This window comes from Thalassophryne amazonica, unplaced genomic scaffold (assembly GCF_902500255.1).
Source record: "Thalassophryne amazonica unplaced genomic scaffold, fThaAma1.1, whole genome shotgun sequence".
Classification (NCBI taxonomy): Eukaryota; Metazoa; Chordata; class Actinopteri; order Batrachoidiformes; family Batrachoididae; genus Thalassophryne; species Thalassophryne amazonica.
In genome coordinates, this window is record NW_022986325.1 from 1 (window position 1) to 20827 (window position 20827).

Here is a 20827-nt window from a genome sequence, read left to right on the forward strand (position 1 = left end):
CAACCAAAGTGAGGATGTACCGCAAATAATTGGGAAAAATGGATGGAGGATACAAGACATGGAAAAGAAACACAAAGTCAAAATCATAGTAGATCACGAAAAACCAACCACGATCAAAATCCGAGGAGAACAAAGGAGTACTGAAAAGGCAGAAAAAGAGTTGAGGGCAATAATTGAAGAAAAAACTGAATCAACGGAGAGAAACAGAGACAGAAGAGAGCAAGCAAAGGATGTGGTATGCCGCTACTACATAAAAGGTATTTGCAACAGAGGCACTACAAGAGTACTTCTACAAGAGTAGAAGTTGATGAAGCAGGAACCCTCAGACCCAAAAGTAAACATGGGGAGTCAGATCACAACACGATAGCAGCTTGCATCCAAATACCAGAGACCAGCAGAAGAACAAAAATAATTAAAAGATGGAACCTAGAAAATGAAGAAGGTTGGAAGGAATACAACAAAGTACTGTCCAAAAAAATTACAAATAAAAAACCTAGTGAATACAAAGAATATGAAACAGTAATAAAGGAAGCCCTAAAAGAGACAATAGGACAGAGAACAATAAGCATAAAGCAACAGAAAAGAAGAAAAGACCCAGAAACAAAAGGCCTGCGGGAGAAAGTGAGAGAGAAAAGGAAAATTTTCCAGAAGGCCGACAAAGAGGAAAAAAAGGAAGCTCTAGAGAGCTACTACGAGGCACAAAGGAAATTAAGAAAGGTAACGGATGAAAAATATAAAAAAGAAGTCCAAGAGAACCTGAACAAAATTATTACCAGCAGAGACCCAAGAAATGAGATATGGAAAATGAGGAAAAAGTTAGCCAAGAAGGGACAGGCAGAATACAACTACATCACAGAGGACAATAGAGAAATCACTAATGAGGAAGAAACCAAATCCCACATAGCAAACTACTACGAGGACCTATACCGAGCAAGAGAAGGTAAACCGGAGTATGAGGCATGGACCAATAGAATATCGGCAGAGGTTGAGAAAGTTACAGACCAGCTAAGACCGCAAAACATACCAAAAATAGACCTCGAAGACATGCTGCGGGTAAAGAGGAAACTAAAATGGAAAAAGGCAACGGGACCAGACAACATACCAAACGAAATATTCATAAATGCAACAAATGGCACTATGATAATATATTGTACAATGTTTAATCAAACGGCACAAACAAAATCCCTGATGAATGGAGGAACGGCCACATTGTAAGTATATACAAAGGTAAAGGAAAAAAAGGCAAATGTGCCAATGAAAGGGGAATTACCCTCAGCAGCAACATAGGGAAATTTTATGAAAGAATCCTACATCATAGAATAAAACCCCTGATACAAATTAGTGAACTGCAGGGAGGTGGTAAGGAAAACATAGGAACTGCAGACCATATCTTACTATTAAACCACCTGATTGACAACAAAAAACCAAGATACATAACGTTCCTGGATGTGACCAAAGCATATGATAAAGCCTGAGCAGATGCTCTGATGTACACGCTCTACAGAAATGGACTAAGAGATAAAATATGGCTAAAAATAAAGGAGCTCAATGAAAACCTGAAAGCCTCAATAATGACCAGATATGGACTTACAAGACAAATACAGATCAAAGACAGCATTAGACAAGGAGGAGTCCTGACAGTCATAATGTACACACTACTAATAGAAGAAATAGGCAAAGAGATCCTGAATAGCAACCTTGGAATAGAGACAGGTACAGGGAAAAAAACAGGATGCCTACTATGGATGGACAACATAGCCCTCATAGCAGAGATGGCCAAGGAAATGCAAATAATGCTAAATATAACAAATGATCTGGCAAATAGGTACCACATAGAATTTGGGGAAGAAAAAAGTAAAGTTATGATGATAGGGAAACCAAAAGATGGTGCAAATTTCTACATAGGACCCAAAAAACTGGAAAAATGTGTAAATTACAAATACCTAGGGAAAATAATCAACAATAATAACAACCAAGCCGACCAAATAGAAGAAGCAAAAAAGAAAGCAGAAGGAGCCTTACAAACCATCCTACAAATAGCAGGAAGCCCGGACCTAAGAGGAATAGAGATGAGAGTTATCTGGCAACTAGTGGAATCATGCATAATCCCAATAATTGTGTATGCATGAGAGTCAGTGGTAACAGCAAAAAAGGAGGGGAAAATGAGGAACCAAATCTTGGACAATATATTAAAACGGCTCCTAATACTACCAACAACAACACCGAGAGAAATCATGTATGCGGAAACAGGGCTCTGGGATATAGACCATATAATACAAAAAAACAAGGTCAACTTCCAAAAAAGGATAAATACAGTAGGATCAGACCTAATGAAAAGAATAATCAACAACAATAGTACACCATGGAAAAGGGAAGTCAACAGGATTAAGGAAAAACTACAGATAACAGATCAAACAAGCAAAGGAGATATAAAAAGGAAAATAGGCGAACAGCTAAAGAAGAATATCAAAGAACAAGGAGAGATCAAATCAAAGGTAAAACATTACATTGAAAACGTAAAAACGTTGGAAGTAGGAAAAAGGAAACCCTACCTGGACAAACTAAACAGGATGGAAGCACATAGCATTATGATGGCAAGAACAAGAATGCTGGCAGTAAAATGCAACTATAGGAATAAATATGCCAATGTATCCTGTAGGTTCTGCAATGCTGAGGAGGAAACTCAAAAACATATACTAGAGGAATGCCAGCAAGTCAATAGGCAAGAATGCCCGAAAGTAACAACGGAGGATATCTTTGAAGAAGATACAACCAAATTAAGAGAAACTGCAAAAGCTCTTACACGGATTGAGGAAAAGCTAAAACACTAATGTGCTGCTCCCCCCTCGGAATGGTAGGGGAGCCCCCAGCAGACCTGGGAACGCACACACGAGAAGAAGAAGAAGAAGAAGGTGAGCTGTGGTGAGACACAGTGAGACACAGTGAGACGTGGTGAGACGCGATGAGACAGCCCAAACACTGCCTGATGGTGAGACGTGGTGAGACACAGTGAGAAGTAGTGAGACAGCCCAAACACTGCCTGACGGTGAGATGTGGTGAGACACAGTGAGAAGTAGTGAGACAGCCCAAACACTGCCTGACGGTGAGATGTGGTGAGACACAGTGAGAAGTAGTGAGACAGCCCAAACACTGCCTGACGGTGAGATGTGGTGAGACACAGTGAGAAGTAGTGAGACAGCCCAAACACTGCCTGACGGTGAGATGTGGTGAGACACAGTGAGAAGTAGTGAGACAGCCCAAACACTGCCTGACGGTGAGATGTGGTGAGACATAGTGAGACACGGTGAGACAGCCCAAACACTGCCTGACGGTGAGATGTGGTGAGACATAGTGAGACGTGGTGAGACAGCCCAAACACTGCCTGACTGTGAGATGTGGTGAGACATAGTGAGACACGGTGAGACAGCCCAAACACTGCCTGACAGTGAGACATGGTGAGACAGCGAGACATGGTGAGACATAGTGAGATGTGGTGAGACATGGTGAGACACGGTGAGACAGCCCAAACACTGCCTGACGGTGAGACATGGTGAGACATAGTGAGATGTGGTGAGACATGGTGAGACAGCCCAAACACTGCCTGATGGTGAGACGTGGTGAGACATGGTGAGACACGGTGAGACAGCCCAAACACTGCCTGACGGTGAGATGTGGTGAGACATGGTGAGACACGGTGAGACAGCCCAAACACTGCCTGACGGTGAGATGTGGTGAGACATGGTGAGACACAGGTGAGACAGCCCAAACACTGCCTGACGGTGAGATGTGGTGAGACATGGTGAGACACAGTGAGACAGCCCAAACACTGCCTGACGGTGAGATGTGGTGAGACATGGTGAGACACAGTGAGACAGCCCAAACACTGCCTGACGGTGAGATGTGGTGAGACATAGTGAGACACAGTGAGACAGCCCAAACACTGCCTGACGGTGAGACGTGGTGAGACATAGTGAGACGTGGTGAGACACGGTGAGACAGTCCAAACACTGCCTGACGGTGAGACGTGGTGAGACACAGTAAGATGTGGTGACACGCAGTGAGACAGCCCAAACACTGCCTGACGGTGAGATGTGGTGACACACAGTGAGACGTGGTCAGACGCGGTGAGACAGCCCAAACACTGCCTGACGGTGAGACATAGTGAGACGTGGTGAGACACGGTGAGACAGTCCAAACACTGCCTGACGGTGAGACGTGGTGAGACACAGTAAGATGTGGTGACATGCAGTGAGACAGCCCAAACACTGCCTGATGGTGAGATGTGGTGACACACAGTGAGACGTGGTGAGACGCGGTGAGACAGCCCAAACACTGCCTGACGGTGAGATGTGGTGAGACATAGTGAGACACGGTGAGACAGCCCAAACACTGCCTGATGGTGAGACATGGTGAGACGTGGTGAGATGTGGTGAGACAGCCCAAACACTGCCTGACTGTGAGATGTGGTGAGACACGGTGAGACAGCCCAAACACTGCCTGACAGTGAGACATGGTGAGACGTGGTGAGATGTGGTGAGACAGCCCAAACACTGCCTGACTGTGAGATGTGGTGAGACACGGTGAGACAGCCCAAACACTGCCTGACGGTGAGATGTGGTGAGACATAGTGAGACACGGTGAGACAGCCCAAACACTGCCTGATGGTGAGACATGGTGAGACGTGGTGAGATGTGGTGAGACAGCCCAAACACTGCCTGACTGTGAGATGTGGTGAGACACGGTGAGACAGCCCAAACACTGCCTGATGGTGAGACATGGTGAGACGTGGTGAGACAGCCCAAACACTGCCTGACTGTGAGATGTGGTGAGACACGGTGAGACAGCCCAAACACTGCCTGACAGTGAGACATGGTGAGACATGGTGAGACAGCGAGACATGGTGAGACATAGTGAGATGTGGTGAGACATGGTGAGACACGGTGAGACAGCCCAAACACTGCCTGACGGTGAGACATGGTGAGACATAGTGAGATGTGGTGAGACATGGTGAGACAGCCCAAACACTGCCTGATGGTGAGACATGGTGAGACACGGTGAGACAGCCCAAACACTGCCTGACGGTGAGATGTGGTGAGACATGGTGAGACACAGTGAGACAGCCCAAACACTGCCTGACGGTGAGATGTGGTGAGACATGGTGAGACACAGTGAGACAGCCCAAACACTGCCTGACGGTGAGATGTGGTGAGACATGGTGAGACACAGTGAGACAGCCCAAACACTGCCTGACGGTGAGATGTGGTGAGACATAGTGAGACACAGTGAGACAGCCCAAACACTGCCTGACGGTGAGATGTGGTGAGACATAGTGAGACACGGTGAGACACAGTGAGACAGCCCAAACACTGCCTGACGGTGAGACGTGGTGAGACATAGTGAGACACGGTGAGACAGTCCAAACACTGCCTGACGGTGAGATGTGGTGACACACAGTGAGACGTGGTCAGACGCGGTGAGACAGCCCAAACACTGCCTGATGGTGAGATGTGGTGACACACAGTGAGACGTGGTGAGACGCGGTGAGACAGCCCAAACACTGCCTGACGGTGAGACGTGGTGAGACACAGTAAGACATGGTCAGACGCGGTGAGACAGCCCAAACACTGCCTGACGGTGAGACGTGGTGAGACATAGTGAGACGTGGTGAGACACGGTGAGACAGTCCAAACACTACCTGACGGTGAGACGTGGTGAGACGCGGTGAGACGCGGTGAGACACGGTGAGACAGCCCAAACACTGCCGTGAGATTGACGGCCTCCACGGCTTTTATAGGAAGGAGGTCAGAGTGAGGCTGAATGGCTTCCAGACAAAGTGCAGGAACAATACCCGAGCCGGGGTCAACTGAAGAAAACCGTTCCAGACACAGGACCAAGAAGTGACAATGACGTTGTGACACTGTGTGCTTTTGCACCAACCCCCTGCCTTCTGTAAAAACTTCCATCAGTCACCATGCACCCCAACTTCAAGGGCACCATCTGCCCTTCTTACGCACCCCTCCACCCCTCCATGCTCCTGCTCCTTTCACAGCCGTCCCTAAGGTGACTTTCCCATGCCACCGGGTCTCCCTAACCCTCCCATGTCTGCCGTCCTCCGAGGCCTCAGTCACACACTACGTCTTTATTCTTGGTGGATGTGTAATGACATCTGCAGCCTGCACATCCCAGCTGTGTGGACAATAAACAGCAACAGTGGTCGAGGGGATTCTTCATTAAAGTTTTCGTTGGGGTTTGGTGTCAGCTGAGAGTTTAGAGTCTTCTCTTATACGTCATTTCCACAGAAACATGAATTTGTTCTGTGCGTCAGCATTAAAAGCAAACAAACAAATGGCTACCGGCAGGACGGAGCCGCTATGCCATTTTTCACTCTGGGTTCTATTTTTAAATATTTTGCAGCTTATGTTTTCACTCAGAAAAAAAACCCCAGATTTAATCAGTATTAGTTTAGACCACAAATACCCTCACAGGCTAACAGGCTATAGCATGTAACTTTATGGGAAAAGGAAATTTTAAAAACCCCATAAGAATCCACAGCATTCCTCTTCTTGTCACCACGTTGTTGTTGTTTGACTTTCAGCTCCAGGGTCACAAAAACAGAACTAGTACAGATCCACACTGAGATTTGGCAGTAGTTTTACACCTGATGACCTTCTTGACACAACTACATTTCAACATGGGGAAGAAAACCCATCCTCTGGTGTTCTAAAAAAGTCTCCCAGCCAAGTATTAGGACCATGCCCGCTTCATGTAGGAGCTCTGATGGGATCAGGTGTGCACAAAGCAGCATGGCTGCGCTTTTTGTCACCACTAAATAGATGAAAACGTTTCTGGTACCACGGAGAAGATGTTCCTGAAAAAAAAATTGAATCTGCATTTTCAATGTATTTGAACTTTTCCTGATTTGGGGTTGTAGAATCTGCATCCACAGATGTTAAGAAATCATTCATCACTTTAGTGAGTGCTGTGTCTGTGGAGTGATGAGCCTTAAATGCTGACTGCAAGGAGTCAAAAAGATAATTCTCCAACAGATCAAAAACTAGTTGTTTTGCAATGACTTTTTCCAGCACTTTCCAGAAAAGGGATTCATTACAAATAGGTCTATAGTTCTACAGCACCTGGAGACTGTGTTTTATGAGAATGTTTTATCACACTACCTTTAACCCTGTAATGGTCAACTCAACCGTTTAGTAGAGCATAATGATATCTACTACATTCTATTGAAGAATGTGATGATACTAAAGGGTTAAATCTTAGCTTAGCTTAGCTCAGATAAGATAATTATAGTGGGCGATTTTAACATCCACACAGATGCTGAGAATGACAGCCTCAACACTGCATTTAATCTATTATTAGACTCAATTGGCTTTGCTCAAAATGTAAATGAGTCCACCCACCACTTTAATCATACCTTAAATCTTGTTCTGACTTATGGTATGGAAATTGAAGACTTAACAGTATTCCCTGAAAACTCCCTTCTGTCTGATCATTTCTTAATAACATTTACATTTACTCTGATGGACTACCCAGCAGTGGGAAATAAGTTTCATTACAGTAGAAGTCTTTCAGAAAGCGCTGTAACTAGGTTTAAGGATATGATTCTTTCTTTATGTTCTCTAATGCCATATACCAACACAGGGCAGAGTAGCTACCTAAACTCTGTGAGTGAGATAGATTATCTCGTCAATAGTTTTACATCCTCATTGAGGACAACTTTGGATGCTGTAGCTCCTCTGAAAAAGAGAGCCTTAAATCAGAAGTGCCTGACTCCGTGGTATAACTCACAAACTCGCAGCTTAAAGCAGATAACCCGTAAGTTGGAGAGGAAATGGCGTCTCACTAATTTAGAAGATCTTCACTTAGCCTGGAAAAAGAGTCTGTTGCTCTATAAAAAAGCCCTCCATAAAGCTAGGACATCTTTCTACTCATCACTAATTGAAGAAAATAAGAACAATCCCAGGTTTCTTTTCAGCACTGTAGCCAGGCTGACAAAGAGTCAGAGCTCTATTGAGCCGAGTATTCCTTTAACTTTAACTAGTAATGACTTCATGACTTTCTTTGCTAATAAAATTTTAACTATTAGAGAAAAAATTATTCATAACCATCCCAAAGACGTATCGTTATCTTTGGCTGCTTTCAGTGATGCCGGTATTTGGTTAGACTCTTTATCTCCGATTGTTCTGTCTGAGTTATTTTCATTAGTTACTTCCTCCAAACCATCAACATGTCTATTAGACCCCATTCCTACCAGGCTGCTCAAGGAAGCCCTACCATTAATTAATGCTTTGATCTTAAATATGATCAATCTATCTTTATTAGTTGGCTATGTACCACAGGCTTTTAAGGTGGCAGTAATTAAACCATTACTTAAAAAGCCATCACTTGACCCAGCTATCTTAGCTAATTATAGGCCAATCTCCAACCTTCCTTTTCTCTCAAAAATTCTTGAAAGGGTAGTTGTAAAACAGCTAACTGATCATCTGCAGAGGAATGGTCTATTTGAAGAGTTTCAGTCAGGTTTTAGAATTCATCATAGTACAGAAACAGCATTAGTGAAGGTTACAAATGATCTTCTTATGGCCTCAGACAGTGGACTCATCTCTGTGCTTGTTCTGTTAGACCTCAGTGCTGCTTTTGATACTGTTGACCATAAAATTTTATTACAGAGATTAGAGCATGCCATAGGTATTAAAGGCACTGCGCTGCCGTGGTTTGAATCACATTTATCTAATAGATTACAATTTGTTCATGTAAATGGGAGTCTTCTTCACAGACTAAGGTTAATTATGGAGTTCCACAAGGTTCTGTGCTGGGACCAATTTTATTCACTTTATACATGCTTCCCTTAGCCAGTATTATTAGACAGCATTGCTTAAATTTTCATTGTTACGCAGATGATACCCAGCTTTATCTATCCATGAAGCCAGAGGACACACACCAATTAGCTAAACTGCAGGATTGTCTTACAGACATAAAGACATGGATGACCTCTAATTTCCTGCTTTTGAACTCAGATAAAACTGAAGTTATTGTACTTGGCCCCACAAATCTTAGAAACATGGTGTCTAACCAGATCCTTACTCTGGATGGCATTACCCTGACCTCTAGTAATACTGTGAGAAATCTTGGAGTCATTTTTGATCAGGATATGTTATTCAATGCACATATTAAACAAATATGTAGGACTGCTTTTTTGCATTTACGCAATATCTCTAAAATTAGAAAGGTCTTGTCTCAGAGTGATGCTGAAAAACTAATTCATGCATTTATTTCCTCTAGGCTGGACTATTGTAATTCATTATTATCAGGTTGTCCTAAAAGTTCCCTGAAAAGCCTTCAGTTAATTCAAAATGCTGCAGCTAGAGTACTAACGGGGACTAGAAGGAGAGAGCATATCTCACCCATACTGGCTTCTCTTCATTGGCTTCCTGTTAATTCTAGAATAGAATTTAAAATTCTTCTTCTTACTTATAAGGTTTTGAATAATCAGGTCCCATCTTATCTTAGGGACCTCATAGTACCATATCACCCCAATAGAGCGCTTCGCTCTCAGACTGCAGGCTTACTTGTAGTTCCTAGGGTTTTTAAGAGTAGAATGGGAGGCAGAGCCTTCAGCTTTCAGGCTCCTCTCCTGTGGAACCAGCTCCCAATTCGGATCAGGGAGACAGACCCCCTCTCTACTTTTAAGATTAGGCTTCAAACTTTCCTTTTTGCAAAAGCTTATAGTTAGGGCTGGATCAGGTGACCCTGAACCATCCCTTAGTTATGCTGCTATAGACTTAGACTGCTGGGGGGTTCCCATGATGCACTGAGTGTTTCTTTCTCTTTTTGCTCTGTATGCACCACTCTGCATTTAATCATTAGTGATTGATCACTGCTCTCTTGCACAGCATGTCTTTTTCCTGGTTCTCTCCCTCAGCCCCAACCAGTCCCAGCAGAAGACTGCCCCTCCCTGAGCCTGGTTCTGCTGGAGGTTTCTTCCTGTTAAAAGGGAGTTTTTCCTTCCCACTGTCGCCAAGTGCTTGCTCACAGGGGGTCGTTTTGACCGTTGGGGTTTTTCCGTAATTACTGTATGGCTTTGCCTTACAATATAAAGCGCCTTGGGGCAACTGTTTGTTGTGATTTGGCGCTATATAAATAAAACTGATTTGATTTGATTTAAATCTAGCAGGAACACTTCCAGTGGTGAGCAATAAGTCAACAATAATCAGTAGGAATGACCCTCATAAGACCAAAGACCTTGAACCAACTTTGCAGGTAATGAGTCAAGAAAACACGTAGTACATTTAAGGGTGATTCTTAGACTACGGGCACTTATGTCCTTTGATCATATTGTATGAAAAACAGAAAAAAGGGGAAATTTCACACTTTTATAGTTATTTTTACAATGAAAGTGTTTTAAGAAATTTGTTCTAGTAGTCTATGATGACTTTTTCACCATTTTCAGCATCATTATATGCAAATATTGCCATTTTGTGATTGTCCCACACCCAGACTTTTGATCTTCAATGATAAAAATGAATGGTAAAAAAAAGTTTTTTCTAATGTTTTAAAATATCTCTGAATAAAATATCAGTAAAATAATCAAAACATAATTGGGGTATTCAATGTCATACAACTGTTGTGATTTTTTTAAAACAAAATGTAGTTGTCCCACACTATTGCCGTAATTTCCACCACAACACTGTCCCTTTAAACAGTTTGTATGAAAGATTGTTTGGGTAGTTTCTATGGAGATAAACAGTGACATCAGAGCACATGTATATAGCGCCAAATCACAACACACAGTTGCCCCAAGGCGCTTTATATTGTAAGGCATTGGTGTGGTGGAAATTACATTTACAAGGCCAATAGTGCCCGTAGTTAAAGAATCACCCATAACTGTCATCAAAGTCAGACACAACTCATCCTGATCCAAGGATCGTATTTGATAGGACTAAATAACTCCCTGACACAGCTCGGGACCACGGTGGTAAAATCAGCAGCTGAAAAGTTGGAACAGCTTCTTTTGACATAGAGCTGAAGAAAAGTCTAGCATTATGGACATGATCAGTTCTGGCAGCCGATAGCATGTCTGTACTCAGCCAGCCAATCACATGATCCACGATAAGCCTCCCTAAATCAAATCAAATCAATTTTATTTATATAGCGCCAAATCAGAACAAACAGTTGCCCCAAGGCGCTTTATATTGTAAGGCAAAGCCATACAATAATTACAGTAAAACCCCAACGGTCAAAACGACCCCCCTAGTCCAGCCTAGAGGAAATAAATGCATGAATTAGTTTTTCAGCATCACTCTGAGACAAGACCTTTCTAATTTTAGAGATATTGTGTAAATGCAAAAAAGCAGTCCTACATATTTGTTTAATATGTGCATTGAATGACATATCCTGATCAAAAATGACTCCAAGATTTCTCACAGTATTACTAGAGGTCAGGGTAATGCCATCCAGAGTAAGGATCTGGTTAGACACCATGTTTCTAAGATTTGTGGGGCCAAGTACAATAACTTCAGTTTTATCTGAGTTTAAAAGCAGGAAATTAGAGGTCATCCATGTCTTTATGTCTGTAAGACAATCCTGCAGTTTAGCTAATTGGTGTGTGTCCTCTGGCTTCATGGATAGATAAAGCTGGGTATCATCTGCGTAACAATGAAAATTTAAGCAATGCTGTCTAATAATACTGCTTAAGGGAAACATGTATAAAGTGAATAAGATTGGTCCTAGCACAGAACCTTGTGGAACTCCATAATTAACCTTAGTCTGTGAAGAAGATTCCTCATTTACATGAACAAATTGTAATCTATTAGATAAATGTGATTCAAACCACGGCAGCGCAGTGCCTTTAATACCTATGACATGCTCTAATCTCTGTAATAAAATTTTATGGTCAACAGTATCAAAAGCAGCACTGAGGTCTAACAGAACAAGCACAGAGATGAGTCCACTGTCTGAGGCCATAAGAAGATCATTTGTAACCTTCACTAATGCTGTTTCTGTACTATGATGAATTCTAAAACCTGACTGAAACTCTTCAAATAGACCATTCCTCTGCAGATGATCAGTTAGCTGTTTTACAACTACCCTTTCAAGAATTTTTGAGAGAAAAGGAAGGTTGGAGATTGGCCTATAATTAGCTAAGATAGCTGGGTCAAGTGATGGCTTTTTAAGTAATAGTTTAATTACTGCCACCTTAAAAGCCTGTGGTACATAGCCAACTAATAAAGACAGATTGATCATATTTAAGATTGAAGCATTAATTAATGGTAGGGCTTCCTTGAGCAGCCTGGTAGGAATGGGGTCTAATAGACATGTTGATGGTTTGGAGGAAGTAACTAATGAAAATAACTCAGACAGAACAATCAGAGAGAAAGAGTCTAACCAAATACCGGCATCACTGAAAGCAGCCAAAGATAACGATACGTCTTTGGGATGGTTATGAGTAATGTTTTCTCTAATAGTTAAAATTTTATTAGCAAAGAAAGTCATGAAGTCATTACTAGTTAAAGTTAAAGGAATACTCGGTTCAATAGAGCTCTGACTCTTTGTCAGCCTGGCTACAGTGCTGAAAAGAAACCTGGGGTTCTTATTTTCTTCAATTAGTGATGAGTAGTAAGATGTCCTAGCTTTACGGAGGGCTTTTTTATAGAGCAACAGACTCTTTTTCCAGGCTAAGTGAAGATCTTCTAAATTAGTGAGACGCCATTTCCTCTCCAACTTACGGGTTATCTGCTTTAAGCTGCGAGTTTGTGAGTTATACCACGGAGTCAGGCACTTCTGATTTAAAGCTCTCTTTTTCAGAGGAGCTACAGCATCCAAAGTTGTCTTCAATGAGGATGTAAAACTATTGACGAGATACTCTATCTCCATAAAATACGGTGCACACTCCAGTCTCCTACACCTGCACCTAAAGATGCAGAGATCATCTGTGATCCACAACAACATCTCCTAGGCTTTGGAGCTGCAGGAAGCATCTTATTACAACCATCCACATCACATATTCCAGCCAGGTTCTTTTCAGGCCGCGAGTCCAACAAACTGAGTCAGATTGATACCGCTTCTTCAGCCCTCGGACAAGACAGTGAAACTTTTACAAAGGAAACCAGAATAAACAGATAGAAAGGGAAGCACCTCAACTCAGATACATCTCTGGGGTGCATTCATTCACCTTATTTTATCCCACAGAAACAAATGAAGCATGTCTATCAAATCTACATGCCTATCGCTAAAAACAGCCTTTGCCCCCTGACACCCCTACTCGACTGTCTGTGTGACGTCAGGGCTTGGTTGTCACAGAATGTTTTGAAACTTAATGAGGGCAAGACAGCAGTTATGTTGTTTGGAACTGCCCTCGTTGACTTGGGACCTCTTAAGGATTTTGGACGTCCCAAGGTCACCAGCCTTGGTGTCACGATAGACAACGATTTTAAATTTGATAAACAAATCAATGGTGGCTTGAAATCGTGCTTTTATCATCTCCGTCTTTTATCAAAGGTAAAACCGCTATCTTTCAACCTTTTTGAACAAGTTGTGCACTCTTTTATTTCAAGTCGTCTGGAGTACTGTAACGCACTTTATTTCGGCATTAGCCAACGGGCTCTTTCCCGTTTGCAGTTCAGAACGCTGCAGCGCGACTTTTAACAGGAGCCTGGAAGTGTGACCACATAACCCCAATTCTTGCATCTTTGCACTGGCTTCCTATTAATTTTAGAATTGATTTTAAGATTTTACTGTTTGTTTTTAAAGCTTTGAATGGAATGGCCCCTCAATACATCACTGACCTCCTACAAATTTACTCTCCAGCGCGTGCTCTGAGGTCTGAGGGCCATTTCCAGCTTGTGGTACCCAAGACGAGACTTAAAACCAGGGGGGACAGGGCTTTCTCTGTGGCTGGCCCCAGACTTTGGAACGCTCTGCCCCTCCATGTCCGAACAGCCCCCACAGTGGAGTGTTTTAAGTCTCGTCTGAAGACCCACTTTTATTCTCTGGTTTTTAACACTGCGTGAGTTGTGTGGTCCTCTGTTTTATTGGTTTTGTTTTATTTTGGTAGATTTTATTGGTTTTATCTTTTGTATGCTGTATGTATGTATTTATTTATCTTGCACATTTTAGTTATTTTTATTGTTAATTTTCTTAATTTTAATTTATTTCTTGACTATTGGGGATTTATCGATTGTGATTCTACTGTATGTGCAGCACTTTGGAACGTTTTTGTTGTTAAATGTGCTATATAAATAAAGTGGATTGGACTGGATGCGAGTTGTCATTTGTTGGGGAGACGACTCCCACAGCAGAGCGAGTCGGTCGCTAGCAGTCAGCCTTAGAGTGAACATGTGTACTGAGCACCCGTCAACTTCTCATTTGCTATAACATGACAGAATGACTTGAGCAAAGCTATTGCATCAAAGTTTGTCAAATGCCTGGTGATACCCAAGGGGAAACCAAGATTCAGCAGGGTTTTGGTGATGATGCTGTGACTGTGTCAAAAATGGACGCACATCAGTGGAGAGTTTCAATAGGCCATGCACAACCTGAAACGACCAAGTGACTGACAGAATACGGACTTTGGTCTTGGATGACCGTCGTGTCACCATCCAAGAACTTGTGGACAAGGTAGAGATAAGCACAGGTTTGGTACAATCCATTCTGAGGGAGGGCATGCTGAGAGTGTCCACAGAATTTGTGCTGAATCTGCCAACGGTGAAGCAAAAGCAACTCCGTCTGGAAGTTCCATCATGACAATGCACCCGCCCATTCTTCTCTGCTAATTCAGGCTTCCTGGACAAACACAACACTCCTGTGATTTGTCTGGCTCCCTGCTCTCCTGACATGGCTCCGTCTGATTTTTGGCTGGTCCCCAAGATTGAAATGACACTTGATGGCCCAGTTGGACACCATTCCACAAGAGACTTTCCAGAAATGCTTCCAACAATGGCAGAACCACTGGGAGACATGTGTGCAGTCCCAAAGAGACTAGGATTAGGATTTCAGACCCTGGGCTCGTTTTTTTTCACTGCAAAAGTTTAAATACATTTTAAATGCACCTCACATCCCACTGAGCAAAACCAAGTTTGAAAATGGTTCCACTGCTGGGATCATGTACAAATGGACCAAACCCAAACGCATCAAGTACCACTAGAAATCATCAATCAGCAGACCTGAGCCCACGACTTTAAACAGCAGAGAGGTGAGTCAGGAGTAAAGGAGGTTGATGAGTGAGAGTGTCTTATTCATTAAATATGAATGGAGTTATAAAAAAAACAGGCCACAGTGTTACTTTGCGCTCAGCAGAAAATATTGTCAGTTCCTTTAGGCCATAATTTTTTTTGTTTTGTTTTGTTTGTTTTTTTTTTAATTGGCTGTACAGCTCCGATATCACTCAAACTGCTACAAAACACAGAGACATTTGCTGTGTTTTAACCAACTAGACAATGGAGAACGGACTGCGTAGGTCACATGATGGAAATGAAATAAAAGAAAAATGTTCATGTGTTCATCCCCTGACTGGTCAAACAAAACTCTGTAAAAGTGATGATTTGTATTAAAAATAATTAAGTGTGGGCTCTGGAAGTGGTGGGACAGTCTGTAATTCCTAAATGTCTACTGTGATATTATTGAATTAAAGCTGAATTTGACACACAAGAACATCTGACTGGTTTCATTTGAACTCCACTGTGGTGGAGAACAGAGGCAACATACTGTCCACATACTTGTGGACCTGACTAGACTGGGTGTTTGTTTAAACTAGTTATAAAGGCAATCTGATGGTTTTTCTTATGGTCTGTCATGGTTATTTTTTTTTTTGGGGGGGGGGGGGGGGGGTTGATTCCACGGATAGAGACTTTAGCCACTTTGCTGTCACATGGACCACTGTCAAGCTTTTGTGGCCTTGCTGAGGATGAATCCAGGACGTGGTCATGTTCCTGCGTGGTCACTGTTGGGGGTTGCTGAGGACACGGTCATGGACAGCTGTAGGGGGATTACAGCTTTAATAAGGTCTGCGTTTGGCACTGTTATGGAGATCAGGGTGGAAGGGTCACTGAATACTGATGACTTGTAGACGGGGTTCTTTTGTGTCCATGGCCCCCTCCACCGCCTGTGCTGCTGACCAGAAGGTCCTACAACCCTACCCCCTGCTCTGAAAGGTCAGAGGTCACACACAGACTCCCCCATGTGTGTCGCCATGGAAAAGCAGAGGAAAAATGGCTCAGCTGAAGCTTTGCATGGACATAAATTAAACCTTCACCTGTACTAAGACCCTCAGAATTTTAATTTCAGTTTTTCTTTCAAATCAGCTGTAGCTGTAATTAAAAAGGTGTATTTGTGTAGCTCAGTGCTAACGTGCCGCACAATGAAACATATAAATCAAGATCTGTTCTGCCCCCTTTTGATTGCATTAATACTAAACAATGACCTCATTAAGTTTACCAGAACCAAAGTTCTGCTGGAACCCAAACATGACTGATTATCAAAGCCAGACGGAATAGTACATAGTGTGTTTAATGAGCAATAAACCAAAAGTGAAGCTTTTCTCAAACATCACTGAGGACTTTGTTTCATGTCTGCAGGAAACATGAAGTGAATGTTTGATCAGCCACACGAGTGAAGAACCTCAGCTCCTCCGCATTGCCACTGCTAACAACCTGACACACTCAATGTCCACACAAGCAGAGGAACCAAAAACTCAGTACACAAAAAATACACAAACCCTCAAAACCCAGCACACAAAACCCCCAAAATCTGACATAAAACCCAGCACAGAAAAACCCCAAAACCCAGCATATACCCAAAAAACCCCACTACATGAAACCCCCAAAATCCAATACATAAACCCCCAAAATCCAACACATAAACCCCACAAAACCCAGTACAAAACCCCCCGAAAAAAATCCCAACACACAAACCCCCAAAACCCAACACATAAGCCCCCAAAAAACCAAGCATACAAAACCCAATACATAAACCCCCAAAATCCAACACATAAACCCCACAAAACCCAGCACACAACCCCCTGAAAAAAATCCCAACACACAAACCCCCAAAACCCAGCACATAAGCCCCCAAAAAACCAAGCATATAAAAACCCAATACATAAACCCCCAAAATCCAACACATAAGCCCCCATAAAACCAAGCACACAAAAACCCAATACATAAACCCCCAAAATCCAACACACAACCCCCCGAAAAAAATCCCAACACACAAACCCCCAAAACCCAACACATAAGCCTCCCCCCCCCCCCCCCCCCCCCCCAAAAAAAAAAAAAACACACACAAACCCACTACACATGGAACCCCTGGACCAGTCAGCTTTGATAATAATCTTATGAATAATTGATTTGAGGAATGAAAACATGTTGGATGATGATGGAAATAAGTTTTTGCAGAAAAGAAGTAAACTATTTGCATTTCTGAGCAAAGTGAACTTACTGAAACAGAACACTGCCAAGCAGATCAACCACAAACTAGTTTTCATTTTGGCTTGTTTCAAAGCTTCTTGTCTTTCAAATCCTCAGAAGGTGAAGAATATTCCTTGGTGTGGTGGGTCCGAAAGCATCCTCACGTGGTGGCTGCTGGTCGGGTCTGAGGACACATTGGACTCCTCATCAGCTGTTCCCTCTCATTGTTGTCAGTCAGTGGACTCCTGGACCAATCACAGCCCAGCAGCTGCGACCCCGGCCAGCCTGTGTCACCATCACATGGTGATTTTTTTCAAAAATCTCGATAATCATTTCAACTAAATGTCTAAAATCACAAAAAATATTAAAATCGGTTTAATTTTTGGAGACTTGACAGAAGTTGACTTCCTTCAGCATCCTGACAGTTTGGACATGTGGGAGGTAAATGATAACTAACTAACTAACTTCTGTGCTGGTCAGAGTCAGACCACAACCAGAAAACAGTCCCCACTAGAATGGTAGCTCACATACCAAACTCAATGTTTTGTGATCAGTTTCTGTGATCTGTCTTGGACTCAATGGGATCTGGTGCATCAGAAATGGACAGATCACAGAAATTTTGCAGAAAAAGCTGAAATTTTCAGATAAGTTTTCAAAAAAACAGAAACTGAAAGTCCCCAAAAATCGAACTTGTGGATGCTATGAAAATCCAAGATGGTGTCCAAAATGGCTGCTGTTGCTTTTTTGTTACTTCTTGAAAGGTGAAAAACGTGACTTAAGAATGTAAAAATGTTTTGAGCCACAGTGTTTATCCTCAATGTCTGTCCTCAGTGTTTATTCTCAGAGTTTATTCTCTGTTTTTATCCTCAGTGTTTATTCTCAGTGTTTATTCTCAGAGTTTATCCTCAGTGTTTATTCTGTTTTTATCCTCAGTGTTTATCCTCAGTGTTTATTCTCAGAGTTTATTCTCTGTTTTTATCCTCAGTGTTTATTCTCAGTGTTTATTTTCAGTGTTTATCCTCAGTGTTTATTCTCTGTTTTTATCCTCAGTGTTTATTCTCAGTTTTTATCCTCAGTGTTTATTCTGTTTTTATCCTCAGTGTTTATCCTCAGTGTTTATCCTCAGTGTTTATTCTCTGTTTTTATCCTCAGTGTTTATTCTCAGTGTTTATCCTCAGTGTTTATCCTCAGTGTTTATTCTCTGTTTTTATCCTCAGTGTTTATTCTCAGTGTTTATCCTCAGTGTTTATCCTCAGTGTTTATCCTCAGTGTTTATCCTCAGTGTTTATTCTCTGTTTTTATCCTCAGTGTTTATCCTCAGTGTTTATCCTCAGTGTTTATCCTCAGTGTTTATTCTCAGTGTTTATTCTCTGTTTTTATCCTCAGTGTTTATTTCTCAGTGTTTATCCTCAGTGTTTATTCTCTGTTTTTATCCTCAGTGTTTATCCTCAGTGTTTATTCTGTTTTATCCTCAGTGTTTATTCTCAGTGTTTATCCTCAGTGTTTATTCTCAGTGTTTATTCTCTGTTTTTATCCTCAGTGTTTATTCTGTGTTTATCCTCAGTGTTTATCCTCAGTGTTTATTCTCTGTTTTTATCCTCAGTGTTTATCCTCAGTGTTTATTCTCAGAGTTTATCCTCAGTGTTTATTCTCAGTGTTTATCCTCAGTGTTTATTCTCTGTTTTTATCAGTGTTTATCCTCAGTGTTTATCCTCAGTGTTTATCCTCAGTGTTTATTCTCTGTTTTTTATCCTCAGTGTTTATCCTCAGTGTTTATTCTGTTTTTATCCTCAGTGTTTATTCTTAGTGTTTATCCTCAGTTTATTATCTGTTTTTATCCTCAGTGTTTATCCTCAGTGTTATTCTCTGTTTTTATCCTCAGTGTTTATCCTCAGTGTTTATTCTCAGAGTTTATTCTCTGTTTTTATCATCAGTGTTTATTCTCAGTGTTTATCCTCAGTGTTTATTCTCTGTTTTTATCCTCAGTGTTTATTCTCAGTGTTTATTCTGTTTTTATCCTCAGTGTTTATTCTGTTTTTATCCTCAGTGTTTATTCTGTTTTTATCCTCAGTGTTTTATTCTTAGTGTTTATCCTCAGTGTTTATTCTCAGTTTATTCTCTGTTTTTATCCTCAGTGTTTATCCTCAGTGTCTATTCTCTGTTTTATCCTCAGTGTTTATCCTCAGTGTTTATTCTCAGAGTTATTCTCTGTTTTTATCCTCAGTGTTTATTCTCAGTGTTTATCCTCAGTGTTTATTCTGTTTTTATCCTCAGTGTTTATTCTCAGTGTTTATTCTGTTTTTATCCTCAGTGTTTATTCTGTTTTTATCCTCAGTGTTTATTCTGTTTTTATCCTCAGTGTTTATCCTCAGTTTTTATCCTCAGTTTTTATTCTCAGTGTTTATCCTCAGTGTTTATTCTCAGTGTTTATCCTCTGTTTTTATCCTCGGTGTTTATTCTCAGAGTTTATTCTCAGTGTTTAATCTCAGTGTTTATCCTCAGTGTTTATTCTCAGTGTTTATCCTCAGTGTTTATTCTGTTTTTATCCTCAGTGTTTATCCTCAGTTTTTATCCTCAGTGTTTATTCTCAGAGTTTATTCTCAGAGTGTATTCTCAGTGTTTATTCTCAGTGTTTATCCTCAGTGTTTATTCTCAGTGTTTATCCTCAGTTTTTATCCTCAGTGTTTATTCTCAGTGTTTATTCTCTGTGTTTATCCTCAGTGTTTATTCTCAGTGTTTATCCTCAGTGTTTATTCTGTTTTTATCCACAGTGTTTATCCTCAGTTTTTATCCTCAGTGTATATTCTCAGTGTTTATCCTCAGTGTTTATTCTCAGTGTTTATCCACAGTTTTTATCCTCAGTGTTTATTCTCAGTGTATATCCTCAGTTTTTATCGTCGGTGTTTATTCTCAGAGTTTATTCTCAGTGTTTATCCTCAGTGTTTATTCTCAGTGTTTATTTTCAGTGTTTATCCTCAGTGTTTATTCTGTTTTTATCCTCAGTGTTTATCCTCAGTGTTTATTCTCAGTGTTTATTCTCAGTGTTTATCCTCAGTGTTTATTCTCAGTGTTTATCCTCTGTTTTATCCTCTGTGTTTATTCTCAGAGTTTATTCTCAGTGTTTAATCTCAGTGTTTATCCTCAGTGTTTATTCTCAGTGTTTATCCTCAGTGTTTATTCTGTTTTTATCCTCAGTGTTTATTCTGTTTTTATCCTCAGTGTTTATCCTCAGTTTTTATCCTCAGTGTTTATTCTCAGAGTTAATTCTCAGAGTTTATTCTCAGAGTGTATTCTCAGTGTTTATTCTCAGTGTTTATCCTCAGTGTTTATTCTCAGTGTTTATCCTCAGTTTTTATTCTCAGTGTTTATTCTCAGTTTTACTCTCTGTTTATCCTGTGTTATTCTCAGCGTTT

At 41.4% G+C, this 20827-nt stretch overlaps 1 protein-coding gene across 1 annotated transcript in view; it reads left to right on the forward strand.

The window, feature by feature from the left end:
- Positions 1-804: 804 nt before the first annotated feature.
- Positions 805-20827, forward strand: part of snapin (SNAP associated protein) — a 72795-nt gene continuing 52772 nt past the window's right edge. The window contains exon 1 of the mRNA XM_034165585.1: positions 805-1053. Coding sequence (XP_034021476.1) covers positions 805-1053 — 249 coding nt within the window. The remainder of the gene's footprint in view (positions 1054-20827) is intronic.